Source organism: Vigna unguiculata, chromosome 3, assembly GCF_037176805.1.
Source record: "Vigna unguiculata cultivar grain cowpea cultivar isolate G323 ecotype 2 chromosome 3, ASM3717680v1, whole genome shotgun sequence".
Classification (NCBI taxonomy): Eukaryota; Viridiplantae; Streptophyta; class Magnoliopsida; order Fabales; family Fabaceae; genus Vigna; species Vigna unguiculata.
The window spans coordinates 9,025,736-9,044,390 of NC_140794.1; the positions used below are offsets into that span (position 1 = coordinate 9,025,736).

Genomic DNA, 18,655 nt, shown 5'->3' on the forward strand with positions numbered 1-18,655 from the left:
AGAGAAAACGACAAAGTAATCATCATCAAAATTTGAGGTGATGCAAACAGAAATCGTAACGAAGAAAGACAAATTTCATTTAACTAAGGTTTTTCTTCCTGCATCCCTACTTTACTAACTACACCCTATAGTAATGTAAAAAATTAAAATATCATTTTTAACTGTACTACTGTACCGTAGAGATGTCAAAATGAGTTTTAACCCGTGAGTCAACCCGGCTCATCACGGGTTCGAGTCGGGTTGGGTACGGGTTTGAGCCGGGTTGGGTTGAAAAAAATTCAACTTTTTCAAAAGTGGGTTGAACTCAACCCAGCTCACTTAACCCACGGGTTAAACGGGTTCGAGCCGGGTTGAAGGTGAGTTGACCCACTTAACCCACCAACATTTTTTTACAATTTTTTTTTTTAATTTTTTTAATAATTATTTACTATTCCTATTATATTTGTTCACAATTTCATATTTTTAAATGCTAGAATGTTGCTTAATTATATTTGAATAGTTTGAATGTTTAATTAATTTGATTATCAAAGTTATATATATGTTGATACTTTAATCTTTAACTATAATCTTTATAGTAAATTACTCAAGTAACCGTCTTATAAACAATTTTTTCTAAATTAGCATGAAAAAAATGTATAGTGTTTTTATTTATATTTTGTTGAATAGCATGACAAATATTTGAATGTATTGTCATCTCATGGGTTACTTAAAATTTATTTAAATATTTGAATAGTTAAAAAAAAAAAAATTTAGGTGGGTTAGTGAGCCAACCCACTTAACCCACCAACCCGTGGTGGGTTGAGCCGGGTTACAAAATTTCTGCCTCACCAGAAAGTGAGCCGGGTTGAGTTCATTTATTTTCAACCCGGCTCGTGACCAGATTGACTCACTTTGACATGCTTTGACATGTCTACTGTACCGACATTGTCATTATTGCCTATGTTACGCCATCGTTGTTGAAGAGGAAGAAGAAGAGAGATGGGAAAAAACTCACTGCAGAACGTAGTTCACATGTTTTGGAAAGCTTGTTTTGAAAAACTAGTTCTTGAAGGTATCATATATGTTATGAAAAACTTGTTCTGAAAATTCTATTCTTGAAAGCTCATTCAAGAATGGATTTTATGCGTTTGGAAAGATTGTTTCAAAAATTCTACTTTGAAAATATTATTCTAGAAGTTATGTTTTAGAAATTTTGTTATGAAATTTATGTTCCAAAAGATTTCTAAAATAGGTATATTATTGTAATTTTAAAAGTTTGGGGTACATATAGAAATTATGAAGAAAAAGGCTTTAGAGGAGGTCCAAAGAGAAGCCCAATTAATACATCGTTATCCGAGGAAAGAAAGGGACCCCACAAAAAGCATAAACGTGAAACATCAAGAGATCCCAAATCACTGAAAATCAAGGAAACCGAGACTCAGCTGAAAACGAAAAAACAAGTTTAAAGAACCAATCAATCCCAAGTTGAGTAACAACCAATTCATTTCTTTTCCTCTCTCTTTCCTTCTTCTAAACCAAAAACCACACACACACACCACACAATTTACATTTTAGCAACAAAATAGTAATAATAAAAAAATTAAAATAAAATAGAAAATCCCAGACCAGAACCTCCGAAAAATGTTCATAAAATTAACACACCGGGGAGACAGGAACAATACACACATGCAAAACTCAGGAAAACATTTCATGTTTATTCATCTTAGTTAGTTTTAGTTTTAGCAAAATCAAAACAAAAAGCGCATAAAATTTTAGGTAGAAATATAATCTAATCAAACAAAAGAAAAATTCAAAAGATAAGAAATAAGTAATATCGAGAAATCTTAACAAAAGATAAAGAAAGGCATATTTTCTTATCTTTGGCGTGTTATTGTTCGTTAAAGTCCTGTTTGACAGGAACAACAAAACACACACTCACTCTGACACCGTTCGTTCATAAAAAAAAAAAAGAACAAAAAAAAAAAAAGAAATCAGATTATTATTCGAAGACGAAAAAAAATAAAAAGGGAATTATTATGAAAGGTGGAGGTGGTGATGGTGGAATTATAGTAGGAGTAGCAGTCAAGAGCAACTGTTGTTGTTGTTGTTCGTTTATTATTTTTGATTTTCGATTATTAATATTCTTATCTTACTATTGTTTTTTATCTTACTTCTTTTATTCTTCTTCCTTGTTCTATCTTTTCAATCCTCACATTGCACACAGCTGTTATATTTTACCCTTTATTTATCGATGTTATTGTTTTCGTCCCTTGTGCTCTTCCATTCCTCGTCATTACGAAATTGGGATTTGATCGCAAGAGAGAGAAAGGCATAAAGAATTGGAGGAAGAACAGAAGTTCCTTCTCCTGGTGAACCCTAATTTTTGTTCCTGCTTCTTGTACTTTAGGGGTTCTGCAATTTCTGGGGTTTTGTGAACCGGGGATAGGAAAGTCTCGATCTTTGATCGGTTTTCGTCGATGGAGGGAGAGGCTTGTTCCGAGGGAGAGGATAATCGGAGAAGGGGTGGCACAGACGATGATAGCAATGAGAATAACAACAACAAGATTGTGAATTCTAATGAGGGGCAGAGCAAGCCCAAGCGCCAGATGAAAACCCCTTTTCAACTTGAAACCCTCGAGAAGGCTTATGCTGGTTCGTTCCTTGCCCTCCTCTTGTTTCTTGAATTTAGCAATTTTCAATTTTCAATTTTCAATTTTCTTGAGTTTTTGTTGTCTTCTGTTTGTTGCAGTAATTTTTTAATTGGGGAGTTTGGTGTTTTTTTATGGTTAGGTCCTGGGAAATAATTGTGTTTTTTTTTTTTAATTATCAGTGGATAATTATCCGTCGGAGACGATGAGGGGAGAACTTTCTGAGAAATTAGGTTTGTCGGATCGGCAGCTACAGATGTGGTTCTGCCATAGGAGGTTGAAGGACAAGAAGGACTTGACGTCCAAGAAACTGCCACGGAAGATGGTGGCAGAGCCTTTGCCGGAATCACCTACAGATGACCCCATGCTGGGCCCCTCGGAGCTTGGTAATGAGTATGGATCCGGGTCCGGTTCAGGTTCCAGCCCTTATGCCCGAGTGGAGCCCCTGAACATTGTTCCTCGGGGTGTGCCTGGTTATTACGAGTCCCCACGGGCTATGATGGAGAATAGAGCAATTGCTTGTGTTGAGGCGCAGTTAGGAGAGCCGTTGAGGGAAGATGGACCAATTCTAGGAGTAGAGTTTGATCCATTGCCTCCAGATGCCTTTGGAGCACCTTTAGGTATATAAAAAATCATAGAAACTTGTGATTCTATCTTAACTTGCTGAATTAACTGAATGCTGTTGTTTCTTTTACATTGTACATTCTGTTATTTAGGTCCTGTTTTAACTTAGATTGCTTTATCTTCCTTGCATTTCTTCTCTACCTTGGCATCGTGAAAAATTCTCACAGATGTGCTTTATATTTCGTTTGGATTACTTATCATATACGGCTTTGTTCTCCGTCTCTAGGGCTTCTACTTTTTTAATTTAAACAAATAGCTAGAAAAATAGGTAAATGTTTGTTATAGGTGTATGACCTTTGTTTGGCTACTGACATGTCTTGTATATTTCTCTTTTGGAGCAGCAGCAACAGAACAGCAGAAGCTACCCAATTTTGCCTATGACAGTAAAATATATGAAAGACATGATAGTAGAGCCAATAAGGTTGGTTTTCTTTCTGCTGTAACAGTGCAAGCTTGGTTAATAAAAATGAAACTTTTCCTGTACTGCTTATTGGTCACAAATTGGAATTTGAAAAGGACATTGGTGGTAAGGTTGGAGGTTGCCTAAGCTTTTATTTGTTGAGTTATTAATATCATGTCTAGATTTTAGTGTTTACTTCTTTTCTATCAGTAGTTTTTAGTTTTTGCTTGGTTAAGTATATCTTTATGATGTTTAATTAAGTGTCTTTTGGCTTGCCTTGGCACACAGATTATCATTTTAAATACCCTCTTTGTGCAAACGATCTGTTTGTTTTTCTTAACAGTTTGAGGAACTGAAGAACATGCTGTTATATTTGTTTAAATTATTTGCCTTCACGTTGATGCTTATTTTTACTGTAAGTTAGTTTCGTTATTTGAGCTTGATTAAGTTGAGCTCCATTCTAGGCTATGGCAAGGACATTCCGTGACTATCGATCTCTACCGAGCCAGTCTGGCCCTAGGTCTGATACTCCTGGACCGTTCAGCAAATCTCATTTACATGATGCAATGGAAGGTCCTGCCAGAAATCCTCATTTGGCTCTTGGAAATGAAACTGTACCTAGAATTCGTCCTAGTCAAGGTCAATTTCGTGCTCGTCTTTTGTCTCAACAAGATAAGCAATTGATTCCGTATCAGTCTCCTACGCGGGGTGATAATACCGCCCCAATTAGGGAATTTGACCCATCCATACTTAATGTTGGAACGAGCTCTCACTTTGCTGATCACCAAACTGTTGTGCCAGAAAATCACCATGCTCAACCTAGTGGTCAAGTTTTGCATAACAACAATGCAACACGGATTGAGAAGAAACGAAAGGTATTTGTGAGCTATTTGTTAGTGTTGTAATTTTTCTAAGTGATCTCTTTTAAATTTTAGTTGATTCTTTGTAAAGTGTGGTTTAATAATTTTAATTATATTGATGTAGGGTGATGATGTTCGTGATGTAGAAGCGCATGAGATGAAAATCCGGAAAGAGATTGAGAAGCAAGATAACCTTAGACGAAAGGTTTCATTGAAATGAACTCACTTTTTCCTGCTATAATAATTGTTATAACAGTTGAAATGAATTGCACTCACATTCTTTGAATTAATCTCTATTTCCTCCCCTCATATTTAGAATGAAGAGAGGATGAGAAAAGAAATAGAGAAACAAGATCGTGAAAGAAAGAAGGAAGAAGAGAGGTTAATGCGTGAGAGACAACGAGAAGAGGAAAGAGCAAAACGGGAGCAAAAACGCGAAATTGAGCGGAGGGAAAAATTTTTGCTGAAAGAAAATTTAAAAGTGAGTGTGCAAGCCTTGTGATGATAGCTTTTATGTTTAGACATCTGAGAATACTTGATTTATTTTCACATATTTTACCATAAAAGGCAGAAAAAATGAAGATAAGAGAAGAGCTTCGCAAAGAGAAAGAAGCAGAGAGAAGGAAAGCTGCCCTTGAGAAGGCGACTGCCCGTAGAATAGCTAAGGAATCTATGGAACTTATTGAGGATGAACAGCTGGAAATGATGGAGTTGGCTGCCACAAGCAAGGGGTTTTCCTCTATTATTCATCTTGATTTTGATACTCTGCAACATATTGAGTCATTTAGGGGTGAGCAATTTATTTTTATTTTGCTGTCTTTAATTTTTATATAAACGGTCTTTTCGAGGGACTCGGTATTTATTCGAAAACTAAAAAGGGAATGTATTTCTACGTGTAGTACTGAAAAATTATTCTTACATTATAGATTCATTGTGTGTTTTCCCACCAAAGAGTGTCAAGCTAAGAAAGCCATTTGCAATCAAACCCTGGATCAACTCAGAGAAGAATGTTGGCAATCTTCTCATGGTATGTTCTTATAATCTCTTTTTCCTTTTTTCACACGCATAGTATACAAAATCCTTAATTTACCATTCATTGCATTCCCAATTCTGCTCTGGTCCTGACAGTGATCTATAATTACAGTTCTTTTATTATTTGAAATAACAGATTAATGTTGTTATATCTGCTTGTATAAGATAGTTAAGGACTTCAGTTTTTTTGGGTTAATGTTGCATGTATGTTTGACTAAGATCAGGTAAACCTGTATATTTCCTTTGGTCTTTTCCTAGTTTGCTCTATTATCTAGTTTTGATGTTTGTATTAAGAAATTGTGCTTCAGCCATTTATCTTTCTGCAATATATAGTTCTTGTAGTTATTCTTTTGTAATCTTTTTAGTATGTTGTGTTGTTTGCTGAGTCAGAGTTATGCTACTTTCCTATCTTACTTAATACTTCTAAATTGAAGGTTTGAAAGCTGTACTGTTCTATTTCAGGTTTGGAGATTTTTGATTACTTTTGCTGATGTTCTGGAGTTATGGTCTTTTACTCTAGATGAGTTTGTTCAAGCATTTCATGACTATGTGAGTCAGTCTGGACTTTGCTAGTGATTTCATGCTATTAGTTTAACTAGTTTTGTTCATTCTGGGTGTTGAAATGATTTTTTCTCAGGATTCAAGATTATTGGGTGAGATACATGTTGCTCTTCTTAAGGTGGTAATAAAAGACATTGAAGATGTTGCAAGGACACCTTCTACAGGATTAGGATCGAACCAAAATGGTGCTGCTAACTCTGGAGGTGGTCATCCAGAGATTGTGGAAGGCGTAAGTTCAAGGATTTTTAGAAATTTTTTCGTTTTTGTTCTGATAAATGGTTTTATTTAGCAGACTCCATTCATGTAATATTTGCCTTTGTCATGTTAGGCATATGCATGGGGCTTTGACATAAGGAATTGGCATAAGCACTTGAATCTATTGACATGGCCAGAAATTTTCCGACAGCTAGCTTTATCTGCAGGATATGGACCACAGTTAAAGAAAAGAAGTGCTACCTGTTCATATGCAAATAATAAAGACGAGGTTCAGATTTCTTAGTTTTACTTTATCATTTTTAGATGCCGTTTTGAAGATTCTTTCCTTATGTGAATACCTCCGCATTGATTAAAGGCAATATAAGATAAATTTTCAGTTGGCTGATTTATTGTTTAGCTATTTTTGTTTATCCTGAACAGCTGGGAAACTTTTGTTATCATTAAATTTTTTGCTGACAATTTTGGTTTGCATGCGTTTTAGTAAGCATTTAAAGGCTTTCCTTTTGGGGATTTAATGTTATTGTTCCAATGAGTGATTGAAATCTATATCTAAAATACAGGGAAGAAGTTGTGAAGATATCATTTCTAAACTTCGTAACGGTTCAGCAGCTGAAAATGCAGTCGCAAAAATGCAGGAGAGAGGTCTGTTAGCCCCTCGAAGATCTAGACATCGATTAACTCCTGGTACAGTTAAATTTGCAGCATTTCATGTTCTATCCCTTGAGGGTGACAAGGGATTGACAGTACTAGAGCTTGCAGAAAAAATTCAGGTGCGTGTATACTTGCATATTCATGTTAAGTGATCTTTTGTACTGTCTGGTTTGTTCTTGACTTCTTATGTCTCTTTCTTACCTGTCAGAAATCTGGTCTTCGAGATCTGACGACCAGCAAGACACCTGAGGCATCAATTTCTGTTGCTTTAACAAGAGATACCAAGCTTTTTGAAAGAATAGCTCCATCAACATATTGTGTACGTCAGGCATTTAGAAAGAACCCTGCTGATGCCGAGTCCATTCTTTCAGAAGCAAGAAAGAAAATTCAGATATTTGAAAATGGGTTTCTAGCTGAGGAGGATACAGATGATGTTGAAAGAGAAGAGTCAGAGAGTGACGAAATTGATGAGGACCCTGAAGTTGATGATTTGGTTAATTCTTCAAGTGCAAACAAAACATCTGAACCGTGTGATGATTTCTCATCAAATGGAAAAGAAAATTTGGGCCATGATGTTGGACTTCAGGGTGAGTTTGATAAGGATCTGCCTCGTTTTCCTGAGAGTTCTTCCAAGAAGGTTGATACTCCAATTGCTGTAACCGGGAAACCTGGTGCTTGTGAAGATTTGAACGTTGGAAATCTTGGTGAAGATAATATGGAAATTGATGAAAGCAAGCCCGGAGAGTCATGGGTTCAAGGGCTTGCAGAAGGAGAGTATTCTGACCTCAGTGTAGAGGAGCGTCTAAATGCTCTTGTTGTGTTGGTTGGTGTGGCAAATGAAGGAAATTCAATCCGTGTTGTTCTTGAGGTAAACTTTATTCCATATAATGTTTTTTGTTCTTAACTTCTTTTTTTTGTGTTGTTTATCAAATTGACATGAGTTGTTGTTCAGGATCGTTTGGAAGCAGCAAATGCTCTGAAGAAACAAATGTGGGCAGAAGCACAACTGGATAAATTTCGATTAAAAGATGATATTTTCAGTAAATCTGATTTTCCATCTCTTAATGGGAATAAAGTTGAAGTACAATATTCTTGTCCCGCCATGGAGGGAAACCAAAGCCCTTCGTTGCTTGGCATTAATATTGGCAACAATAGTAATAATGTGCCCTCTCCCAGCACTGCAGAAAATCAAAAAGCAGCTCTAGGTGTACAGAGCCTGTCTGTTGAAAAACACTCTTCCGTTCAAGATCTGTGCACTGGTGGCCCAGATAACCCTCAGATTCAGACATTTGCTCAGTATTCAAAAAGGTCACGGTCTCAGCTGAAATCTTATATTTTCCACATAGCAGAGGAGATGTGTGCCTACAGATCCTTACCCCTTGGGCAAGATCGAAGACGTAACCGTTATTGGCAATTTGTTGCATCTGCTTCTTCCAATGATCCTGGCTCTGGCAGGATCTTTGTTGAATTTCTTGATGGCAATTGGAGGCTGATTGATACTGAAGAGGTAAACTGCGTGTGGTCTAGTTACCTTTTCCTTCTTCTTTTCCTTATATGGCAATCCCTCTTTCTCTTATCAACTCATTGCTGACTTCAATAGACATCATACCCATAAAATTGCCTGAGCATTGAACCAGTGAAAGCATTGGTTTATGGTTAATGATTAACCCATGGTTGAACTTGTGTCAGTGTCTGTTTGTATTACAAACTGAAGGTATATTGTTTATATCAGCGTAAAGTAAATATTACCAAGAGGTATTCTACTGGATTAGGTGGTAAAAATGGTTTGCTCATAAACCTTGGGGAGTTACATCCAGCAGTTTGAGTCTAGCATATTACCAAATTTGAGCATTTTTCTAACAACAATTAAACAAAGAACCATTTATAAGCAAACAGACCAGTTTGTTGGGTCATTGGCTTATTTGTGGAGCTGGCTTTTGTATTTGTTGTTTTGTTGTGGCCTGGCTGAACTACCCAATGGTCTGTTCTATGATTGAACCAGTCAGACCAGTTGGTTCGTCCAGTTTCTTGAAGACCGCATTAAATTCATTTCCTCATATTTCAGTTGTGTTATCCATCAATATCTGTTGTCCTTTTGGAAAATGACATTAAGAAGGATAACCTTAAAATGTGTTAGGCTATTTAGAAAGTAATTTATAATATCTTATTATTATCACAATATTTTAGAATTTTGAGTATCCTAAATGATCTCTTTGGAGTGGTCTTCAGATTTCATCATATTTCCCTATTTGTTTCCTTATTTATGATCACAAGTCTATCTCCCTTCAACTTGGTTACCACCGAACACTTTCCTTTTCCTCGTACACTACTTCCATTAAAAAAGAGCCAACTATTATATTATCCATGCTCCAAGCCCAATAGTGTTTGGCATGATGATATTGGAAAAGGACTAAGTTTCACATGGACTAGAAATAGAACTTGAAAAGAGTATATAAGAGACAGTCCTTACCTCACATTGTTATGTTAAATTAGGCTCAAAAACCTTTGTCTAAGATCAACCGATCCTTTTCTCAATTCTAATTTCTTTAAGAACTTCATGCTCCAAATTTTTAATCCTAGGTATGAATGTTGTGTGCATTACACACCCCTTATAAATGAGTTGAGCAATCCTCTTGCTAAAATAAATCAACACAGTTCTGGCCTTTTATTGTCAATATTTATTTGGTCTGCTTCTTTCAAAAGTATCATTCTTTAATGTTTTTAAGTTACGGCTAGCCAAAGATAGAATGCTGTCAAGTAATATGTGGCACTCGTTTTTTTTAATTTTTAAATGCCAGCATTCTGTGCTTTTAAATTTAGATTTATTATTTGTCTTAATTTTTTATAATTTACTAAACTAATTTTTCAGGCCTTTGATGCGCTTCTGAATTCCCTTGATTCGCGTGGGGTCAGGGAATCTCATTTGCGACTAATGTTGCAAAAGGTTGAGGGTTCCTTTAAGGAAAATGTCCGTAATAATACTCAATGTTCTAAAGCTGGAAGCAGAGGCGAAACATGTGTTAAAAATGAAGCTGACGAAACAGATTCCAGTCCTGATCGCCATACTGGATCTGACAGTCCCAGTAGCACCCTTTGTGGCTTGAACTCTGACAGTTTGGAAACTTCCTCATCCTTCAAAATTGAGCTTGGGAAAAGTGAGAGCGACAAGAAATCTGCATTGAGAAGGTATCAAGATTTTCAAAAGTGGACATGGAAAGAATGCTATAACTCATCAAAATTATGCGCCATGAAATATGGGAAGAAAAGATGCAAACCTCAGGTTGTCGTCTGTGATATCTGTCTCAATCCTTATTTCTTTGAAGACTCCCATTGCAGTTGTTGCCACCGAACTTTTCCCTCAAATAATGGATTTAATTTTTCTAAACACGCATTTCAATGCGGAGACAAATTATCAAAAGAGATTTGTATTTTGGATTCGTCTCTTCCCTTACGGACAAGATTGCTTAAGGCCCTGCTAGCTTATATTGAGGTGAGTTGATGGTATTGGTGATTTACATTCTTACCTGGAGACTATTTCTCTCATTCAATTTTAGAATGGTACTTTTTGAAGGATATATTATAATTATATACACATTCTGATTTACAGGTTTCTATTCCACCTGAAGCTTTTCAATCAAATTGGATCGAAGATATTAGGAGGCATTGGAGTGTGAAGTTGAGCAAATCATCTTCTGTAGAGGAATTGCTACAGGTTTGCCATTTTGATTAAAATTGTCATCCATATCTTATCAAACATTTTAGAGATTAAGAACTCATATGTACTCAGTCATTTCTAAATGTAACAATCCATTTTTCAGATATTGGCCCTACTTGAGAGAGCATTGAAGCGGGACTTTCTATCATCAACCTTCTCTACGACAGGGGAACAGTTGGGGTTGAACACTATGTCAGAGAGTGCTGCACAAACCTCTGCTGATCCTGAATCAGTTGCTGTACTTCCATGGGTTCCACTGACCACTTCAGCCGTGTCTCTCAGGCTTTTTGAGTTTGATGAATCAATTGTCTACGTACTGCATGAGAAACCTGAACCTCGTGAGGAGAAAGAAGATAGGCAGTACATAGTGAGTCTATTTCATTTTCCCTGTTATTTTGCACTCGAACTTTTAATATCGTAGGCATTACCATGAAATGTTTGCTATGGGTTCTGCTCCCATTTTATTTTATCTGAAACAAAATGAAGTTGAACTATTTTGTCCAGGAGGACATTCACCAAACAGATTGGTTGCCATGTTTGCTGTTATACTAGGCCCTTTTGGTTATATTTTGTGGACAAGGTGTGACTGTTTTTGCTGGAATTCTTGTGTTAATCTGATGTTTAACAACCATCTTAACTTTTCTCTCTTGCAGAAGCTTCCTTCAAGACACAATGCTTCCAAATCTATTAAAGTGGCTGAAACAGTAGACATGGGCCATGATGAATTCATGAAAGTTAAATCTCGTACTGTGAAAATTGTGCAAAGCAACAACAAACGAGGACGAGGTAGTGCTCTCAAAGGACGGAGTAAAAGTATATCTAAAACCAAGCAAAATAACGGCCGTCGGCACAGTGCAAAGGTTGCCGGGAATCTAAATCAAAGGGTAAAACAACAGGGAGGGGGATCACAAGGACGTGGTCGTCGAACAGTCCGGAAAAGAAGAGTGGGGAAAAAGGCTGTTGAAGATCTGTTGCTAGACCATAGGGGTGCCTCTCGTAGCAACAACATTGCTAGAGAATCATTAAGAAACTTGGATGAGGATTGGGATGATGAAAAAGCAAGTCCTATGACCCCCATCCATATGGGGACTGCTAACGTTAGTAACAGCACTGAAGAGGCTGAATCTGATGACAATGTCCAAGCAGTGGAATCCGATGACAATGGCCAAGCAGTGGAATCTGATGACAATGGCCAAGCTGTGGAATATGATCAAGGAAACTGGGAAATAGGTTTTAATGGTAATCCCAGCCGATGGCAGGGTGATCTTGTTGGAACAAGTGATGAAGATGTTGAAGCTTCTGAAGATGACAATGACAATGAGAATGGCATTGAAGAGAATGAAGAGGATTCAGATGCAGATGTTATGAGCGAGGGTTCAGATGCTACTGCAAACAGAATTGTAAATGAAGAAGAAAGCTCAGACTCTGATGTCTCTGAAGATTCTTCTGATTAGAATATTGTTTTCGAAGGCTGCGTTACATTTTTTTATATTGCAGCTTTACGAGGTAACCATGTTCCCAGTCTTGGCATGGCTTCTCGAGAGTTTTATGGTTGATTAGGTTAATAGTGTACAATAGATATAAACCCGCCCATTGCGTGGATTCTTAAAAGATTTTTATAGAAAGATTATAATATTATTATACAATCAATAATAGTGCTACAAAAACAAATCACAAAACAACATTGTCTTGTCACCAAACTCTTTTTTCTATATTTGGATTGCATATTGGTGGGAAAATGAACAAAAAAGAGAAAAATTCTTTGCAAGCTGAAGATTATGAACACTCATGCTTCAAGTTATATGTCCTTTCAAGATCAAAACTACGGTAAATGATTCTGACAAAGTAACAAGTTTCATATAAACGTATTTCTGTTAAGCTTATGCGGTTCCTTTTCTATTTTTTTTTCAGCATGTTCTTTTAATTAAGTATTTGTAGTTGGAATCAACAATTTATTATTACTTTTTTTCTCACTAGGAAAAATACGTTCCAATCTCATGTTATTCGATTACACATTGGAAAAGAAAATGGGAGCAATGTTTCAAAGACAGAAGTATAAGAATAAACTTGAATTTTTCAGTATAGAGTGTAGATTACAAACAATTTCACTAAAATTGGTAACCCAAAACGGGTTGATTTTTCCAATACGTTTTTTCTGTCTTTCTACATCTTTTTTAATTTGAGTAAAAAGCAAATTTCAAATTTACGCTATGCACACCCTCATTTTAATATTTTTTTTTAATATTTTAGAATACTTACTTAGGAATGAACGCAGTTATATGCAGATAAGAATATATAGAATACAATTCATATACATTTAATTTCGGAATGGCTATTTTAAAATATAAAAATACATTTTGAAATGTTATTTCTAAATATAAAAAATACATTTCGAACTCTTCCTCACAAAATATAAAATGTATTTCAAAACTATTTAGTTGATTCTCATAATTAATTTTAGAAAGATATATTTAGAGAAATTACATTATTTATATTCCCTCATGCAAATTAAATAACACTTAAACCCTATAATGTAAAAATATTCACCACACCTCATTTGTGTCTTTGAGAAAAAGTATACTCACGTATAGTTTTTAAATATGTTCATTTCTCTTACTTTAATAAAAATATTATTGGTAGATCAGAAATAGTATATTCTCTTGAAAGCATACAAATAAGCATGTTTTAACGTATTAGTCTACCATGAGCCAACCTGGCTCACCACGGGTTCGAGCCGGGTTGGGTTGAGAAAAATTTAACTTTTTCAAAAGTGTGTTGAACTCAATTCGGCTCACTTAACTCACGGGTTAAACGGGTTCGAGCCGGGTTGAAGGTGGGTTGACTCACTTAACCCACCAACATTTTCTTAAAATTTTTTTTAAATTTTTTAAATTTTTTTAATAATTATTTACTACTCCTATTATATTTGTTCACAATTTCATATTTTTAAATGCTAAAATGTTGCTTAATTATATTTGAATAGTTTGAATGTTTAATTAATTTGATTGTCGAGTTATATATGTTGATACTTTAATCTTTAATTATAATCTTTATACTAAATTACTCAAGTAATGGTCTTATAAACAGTTTTTTTCTAAATTAGTATGAAAAAAATTGTATAGTTTTTTAATTTATATTTTGTTGAATAGCATGACAGAAAATTTGTAATATTAGCCATTCTTTCTTAGACTATATGGATACTTTCTTGAAAATAATTCTTCATATATTGGTGGTGAGCATGATCAAAATATTGGTTCTTGATTTTGCTATGATTGTTATCTCATGGGTTACTTAAAAATTTATTTAAATATTTGAATACTAAAAAATAAATAAATAAATAATTTTTTTAGGTGGGTTGGTGAGCCAACCCACTTAACCCACCAACCCGTGGTGGGTTGAGCCGGGTTACAAAATTTCTGGCTCACCATAAAGTGAGCCGGGTTAGGTTCACTCATTTTCAACCCGGTTCGTGGTGAGTCAAACCGTGTGAGCCGGGTTGGCTCACTTTGACATGTCATAGATTGTACATCGCCTTCCTCTAAACAAAGCATCCTATGTTTATCTTTTTAACATTATGGAAAAATATTTTTCACGAAATAATTCGTTCACAAAATTTCAAAATAAGATATTTTATCATGTTATTCTCTTCTCAAGTATTTTTAGCTAAGAAACTCAAACTCATATTTCATATTAGTCTATCTTAAATATTGTGGTTTGCAACAACCGTTCCGTTCTAATTTATCAAGAGTGAGTATAAAACTTGAAGATATTTTTGTGTAAAGAATACTTGAGGTAGTTTCTTAGTGAAGTAAAAAATACTTGAACTTTTGGTTATAATTTGTTTCAAAAAAATGTTTTTTTTTGTAAAAGTTGTTTTTTTTTATTTATCGGAAATTAGAAGTTACCAAGAACTAGACATAATTTCGGTGTGGCTAAGATAAAATAGTATAAAAAGTTTTGGATCTCACCTTTTTGTCTTTTCAATAAAAAATCTTTCAAATTATCTTAAAAAAATTCTTTAAGTACATAAAGTTTTTTAAAAACACAATTCAACTTTATTTATTGTGTCTTTTTTCTCTACCAAATATTATATGACATAAGAAGTTTCTCTTCAATGGCAATGACTACACTAAATGGAAGGACATGATCAAGGTGTTCGTTAAATCCACATACTATAATTTGCGTAAAATAAAAAAAAAAATCTCTAAGTTAAAAAGAATAATACAAACAAAGAATACAATCTTCTTCGATCAAAGACTAAAACAAGGGACATTATTAACTCAGTTTTGTCAAAATTTGAATACAAGTATTGTAGATGCAAAATTATGAAGAAAATACGAGACACAATTTGCATTGTTTATAGAAATATATGGTGTGGAAAAAAAAAGTTACAAATTGTAACCTTATAAAGATAACAAAAGATATGTTTAAAAGATGATGAAACACTAGGTGAAATATTTGGTGGATTCCAAATTATCTTCAGTAAATTTCAAAATAACTTTACTATAACTAAATAATTTTAATTTGAATTTTTATTTAAAAACTTTAACTTTAATTTTCATAGTTTTTTATTTAATTTTTAGCCAACATGTTGTTTCAAATAAAGAATTGAAATGAATGTCCAGTACAAAAAAAATTGTAAATAATAATCAATTTTAGTGATTAATTTGGATATCAATTTATAAATTCAAAATTATTAGTAACTAAAGTAGTTTCTATTTTTATTATATATATATATATATATATATATATAATCTCTAAATTGGTAACTAAAATAGTTTTTATTATGAATTGATTTCTACATTAGTCACTAACATTAGTTATCAATATTTTGGTTACCAAAGAAATTGGTCTCTAAGTAATGTAATGGTTCACTTCAGCAGACTTAAGGGAGAGGAACAGGAAGAAAGAGGAGATTCCTCTATTTTCTGATCATATATGCTATGTCATAATTTAAGGGGATATCAGACAAATTACATTTATGCCTATAGTTTATTTTTCAGTTTAATTATGATAATGATGTAAAAATATAACTTTTGAAATTATGTTTACAAAAATAACTAATACCGAAAATTTTAAAATTGTTATAAAAAAAGTTTTAAAAGTAATTATTGATTTTAAATTTTTTATTAAAATTTTTAATAAATATTTTTTGTATTAAAATATGTTATTTTAATGTATTCATTTTAATATTTTTTTCTAAAATAAATTTAACTTATCTAAATATAATTTTAAATTATTTTTAAAAATCAAGAATAATTTGATAATTTTGTTTTTCTTAAACTTAATTATTAATCTATTACACCCATCCAATCAACTGATAAACTTTACTTTTAAATTCACTCATTTTAACCTCTAAATCCTTAAAGTGAACACAACACAAATTTCACCCTCTAATTCACTCAAATTCATCTTCTTCCTCTCCCTCAAATTAATTTTTTCACAAATGAACACACCCTAATTAATCATTTGAAAACAGTATAGAGACTAATTTTTTTTGTAGTTAAAACCTTGGTATATATAATGTTAGTAACCAATTTATAATAAAAATTATTTTAATTACTAATGTGAAGACCAATTATTGATAATACAAATTATTTTAATTACCAATAATTTTTAATTTATAAATTGAAATCTAAATAGATAGTAATTAATTATTTGTTATCACTAAATTTAGTTATTATTTAATAAATTTCTTGTACCGGTCATCTTATGAAAACATAGGTTAATGTTCATTTCAAAATTAGAGAGGATTGTGAGTATCATTTCATTAAAAACAAAGAAGGTGCATGTATATTAGAAGGGTGTGAGTATCGTTTAACACGACCAGTGAAACAGTAAGCACAATTTTTCCTTAATTTCATGTGATAAGTTAATTAACATTATATGTATAAAGATAAATTTTTTAAAACAAACTCAACTATCCTTATCATTATAATTCTATTTTAAAGTAAAATATCAAGAAAACAAATGTAATAAAAATATATTTTACACACAATTACCAAAACAATGTTGTAAACATAATATTTATGGAGGCCATTTTTTTATTGTTATTATTATTCTAAAAACCCTTAACAAAATCCTGATCATTGAATTATGAAATGAATATATCTATGGTTAACAATGAACTTGTCATTGTTGGTAGATGGAAATGATGTTTCTTTTAGGTAACCATTACTTACTTGAGAACGACAAACAATGTGAATTGATTGGAAAAAAGAATTTTAATTGCGAATTTGTTATAAAAATTATAAAAATAAAATATTGTACAAGTGCACGCCCTCTTCCACCACCCTTCATATTTCCTTTACTTTTCTATAATTTATTCCTTTGGAAAGATTGCAGAAAGTAATGGAAGTTCCGTCAATTACGCATTCAACTTCTCTTCATCCAACAACAATAAAGGGTAAAAGGAAAAAACATAATTAAGTTTATGTCTGAACTCTGAAGAAATGAATTCCTCCACATCAAACCACTACATTTCAACTGCAAAACACAATAAATTTGTCTTTTGTTGCCTCATTTTTGTGCTGATTGTGCAATATTTTCATGTTTCATTTCGTTGATTTCCTATGTTTTTTTTTTCAAGAGAAAATAAAGAGGTTGAATCAGTGGTCACATTAGTGTGTTTATGATACTCTCAACTGAGTGGTCTTGGTATGTTACAATATTATCCATTTCTTTATCTTCTACTCTTACATCATACTAAACAAATAATTTTCTTTTTGTTATTACTCTTACAAAAAGAAAAAATTTCCAAACATGTGGAAATTTTATAGGTTTTTTTATACTTATTTATATATTTTTAATAAGCTCAACTTATTTAGTACTTGCAAAAAGAGAATACGTATTTCTTTTTCATAAATGTTAAAATTTAATTCAAGAGAATCTATTTATAATTTACAAATGGATAACTGGTCGTATATTTGTTCCGGTTCTTTCTTTTATTATTTATTATTGCTAACAAATATATAATTATTTATCATTCATCGAAAATAAAAAAATATTGTGAAGTGAAAAATATTAAAAGGAAATTTAGGCCAATAAAGAAAATTTGAATTAATAATAAAAATGAAATATGAATTAAATGTAAAATGTATGCCTTAAAACTTTAAGTTTTTAATTTTTTTAAATGAATTTAATTTACAGAAATAAAAATATAGTGATTTAAAAATGGCTTGTTGCGCTTAAATTTTATTGAAGAAATTAAAATAGAATGCTAGGCTTTATTAAATAATTAAGAGAAAAAACATCGATTTGATTTAACATAAGGGTAGGTAAAATTGTTTCTATGTAGTGGGTTTTTAGTAAAGTTATATAAGTAGTCTTTGGAGCGTCTCTTCTACTTATAACAAAAAATAAGAAGGATCTTGCTTTCCCTTAAGTAAGGCTTTAGAATAAGGAAATGGTTACTCAGAAAGTTGTAACTTTTTGAGCCCACTTAAATAAATTTGATTAGCAAGAGTACACATTCGTATCACTCCAACTTCATAAAAAAAAACATTAACATTTACTTAAGCATTAAGTAGGACAACCACAAGGTTTATCACTATATTAGTGTATGATATTTAAAATTTATATAGGATTATAAATGTTAAAAATATCTGGCCACGAAATATTTATGAATAAAATTGCTATGTAAATGGAGGAGTGTACAATAAGTACTTCCTATTCCTACCGCACCTAATAAAACAATTCTATCTTGGAGTGGAGGAAGGGTAAAAGGAGAAAAAGATATTTAAATCATGGTACATTTTAATTTTTAAGAATTATAAAGCTATTGAATGGGGTAGAACACTTACTATTCATATTTTCATAAACATTTTAAGGTAATTAAATAGTTGACACATTCTTCCGGTTATTTAAAAAAAAAAGTTGAGTTATCTAAGCATATGATATTACCTTCAGTATTTGTGATCAGGAATGAGAACTTATAGGGTCAGATATGGATAGTATTTGTCCACAACAA

At 32.8% G+C, this 18,655-nt stretch overlaps 1 protein-coding gene across 4 annotated transcripts; it reads left to right on the forward strand.

The window, feature by feature from the left end:
- The first annotated feature begins 1,680 nt into the window (after positions 1-1,680).
- LOC114178513 (homeobox-DDT domain protein RLT1-like) lies at positions 1,681-12,368 on the forward strand. Of its 4 annotated transcripts, XM_085670776.1 has the most exons (19): positions 1,681-2,631; positions 2,810-3,247; positions 3,590-3,672; positions 4,116-4,290; positions 4,453-4,526; positions 4,636-4,716; positions 4,828-4,992; positions 5,079-5,301; positions 5,438-5,538; positions 6,006-6,092; positions 6,181-6,333; positions 6,433-6,588; positions 6,881-7,090; positions 7,180-7,839; positions 7,924-8,478; positions 9,841-10,461; positions 10,579-10,683; positions 10,790-11,053; positions 11,340-12,368. In XM_085670776.1, the coding sequence occupies exons 1-19, from the start codon at positions 2,457-2,459 to the stop codon at positions 12,138-12,140; spliced, it is 5,127 nt and encodes a 1,708-aa protein (XP_085526902.1). In that variant the 5' UTR covers positions 1,681-2,456; the 3' UTR covers positions 12,141-12,368. The 4 variants fall into 4 exon arrangements, with proteins under 4 accessions (XP_085526902.1, XP_027920265.1, XP_027920267.1 ...); XM_028064464.2 differs by having other exon boundaries at positions 4,116-4,526; XM_028064466.2 differs by having other exon boundaries at positions 3,596-3,672; positions 4,116-4,526.
- The last annotated feature ends 6,287 nt before the right edge of the window (positions 12,369-18,655 follow it).

Excerpts from the sequence above, each read along its gene's own strand:
- LOC114178513 (XM_028064464.2), top strand. The coding sequence starts at position 2,457 with ATGGAGGGAGAGGCTTGTTCCGAGGGAGAGGATAATCGGAGAAGGGGT. Across the intron at positions 7,091-7,179 it reads AGCTTGCAGAAAAAATTCAG|AAATCTGGTCTTCGAGATCT; the intron begins GTGCGTGTATAC and ends CTTACCTGTCAG. Across the intron at positions 11,054-11,339 it reads AAGAAGATAGGCAGTACATA|AAGCTTCCTTCAAGACACAA; the intron begins GTGAGTCTATTT and ends TCTCTCTTGCAG.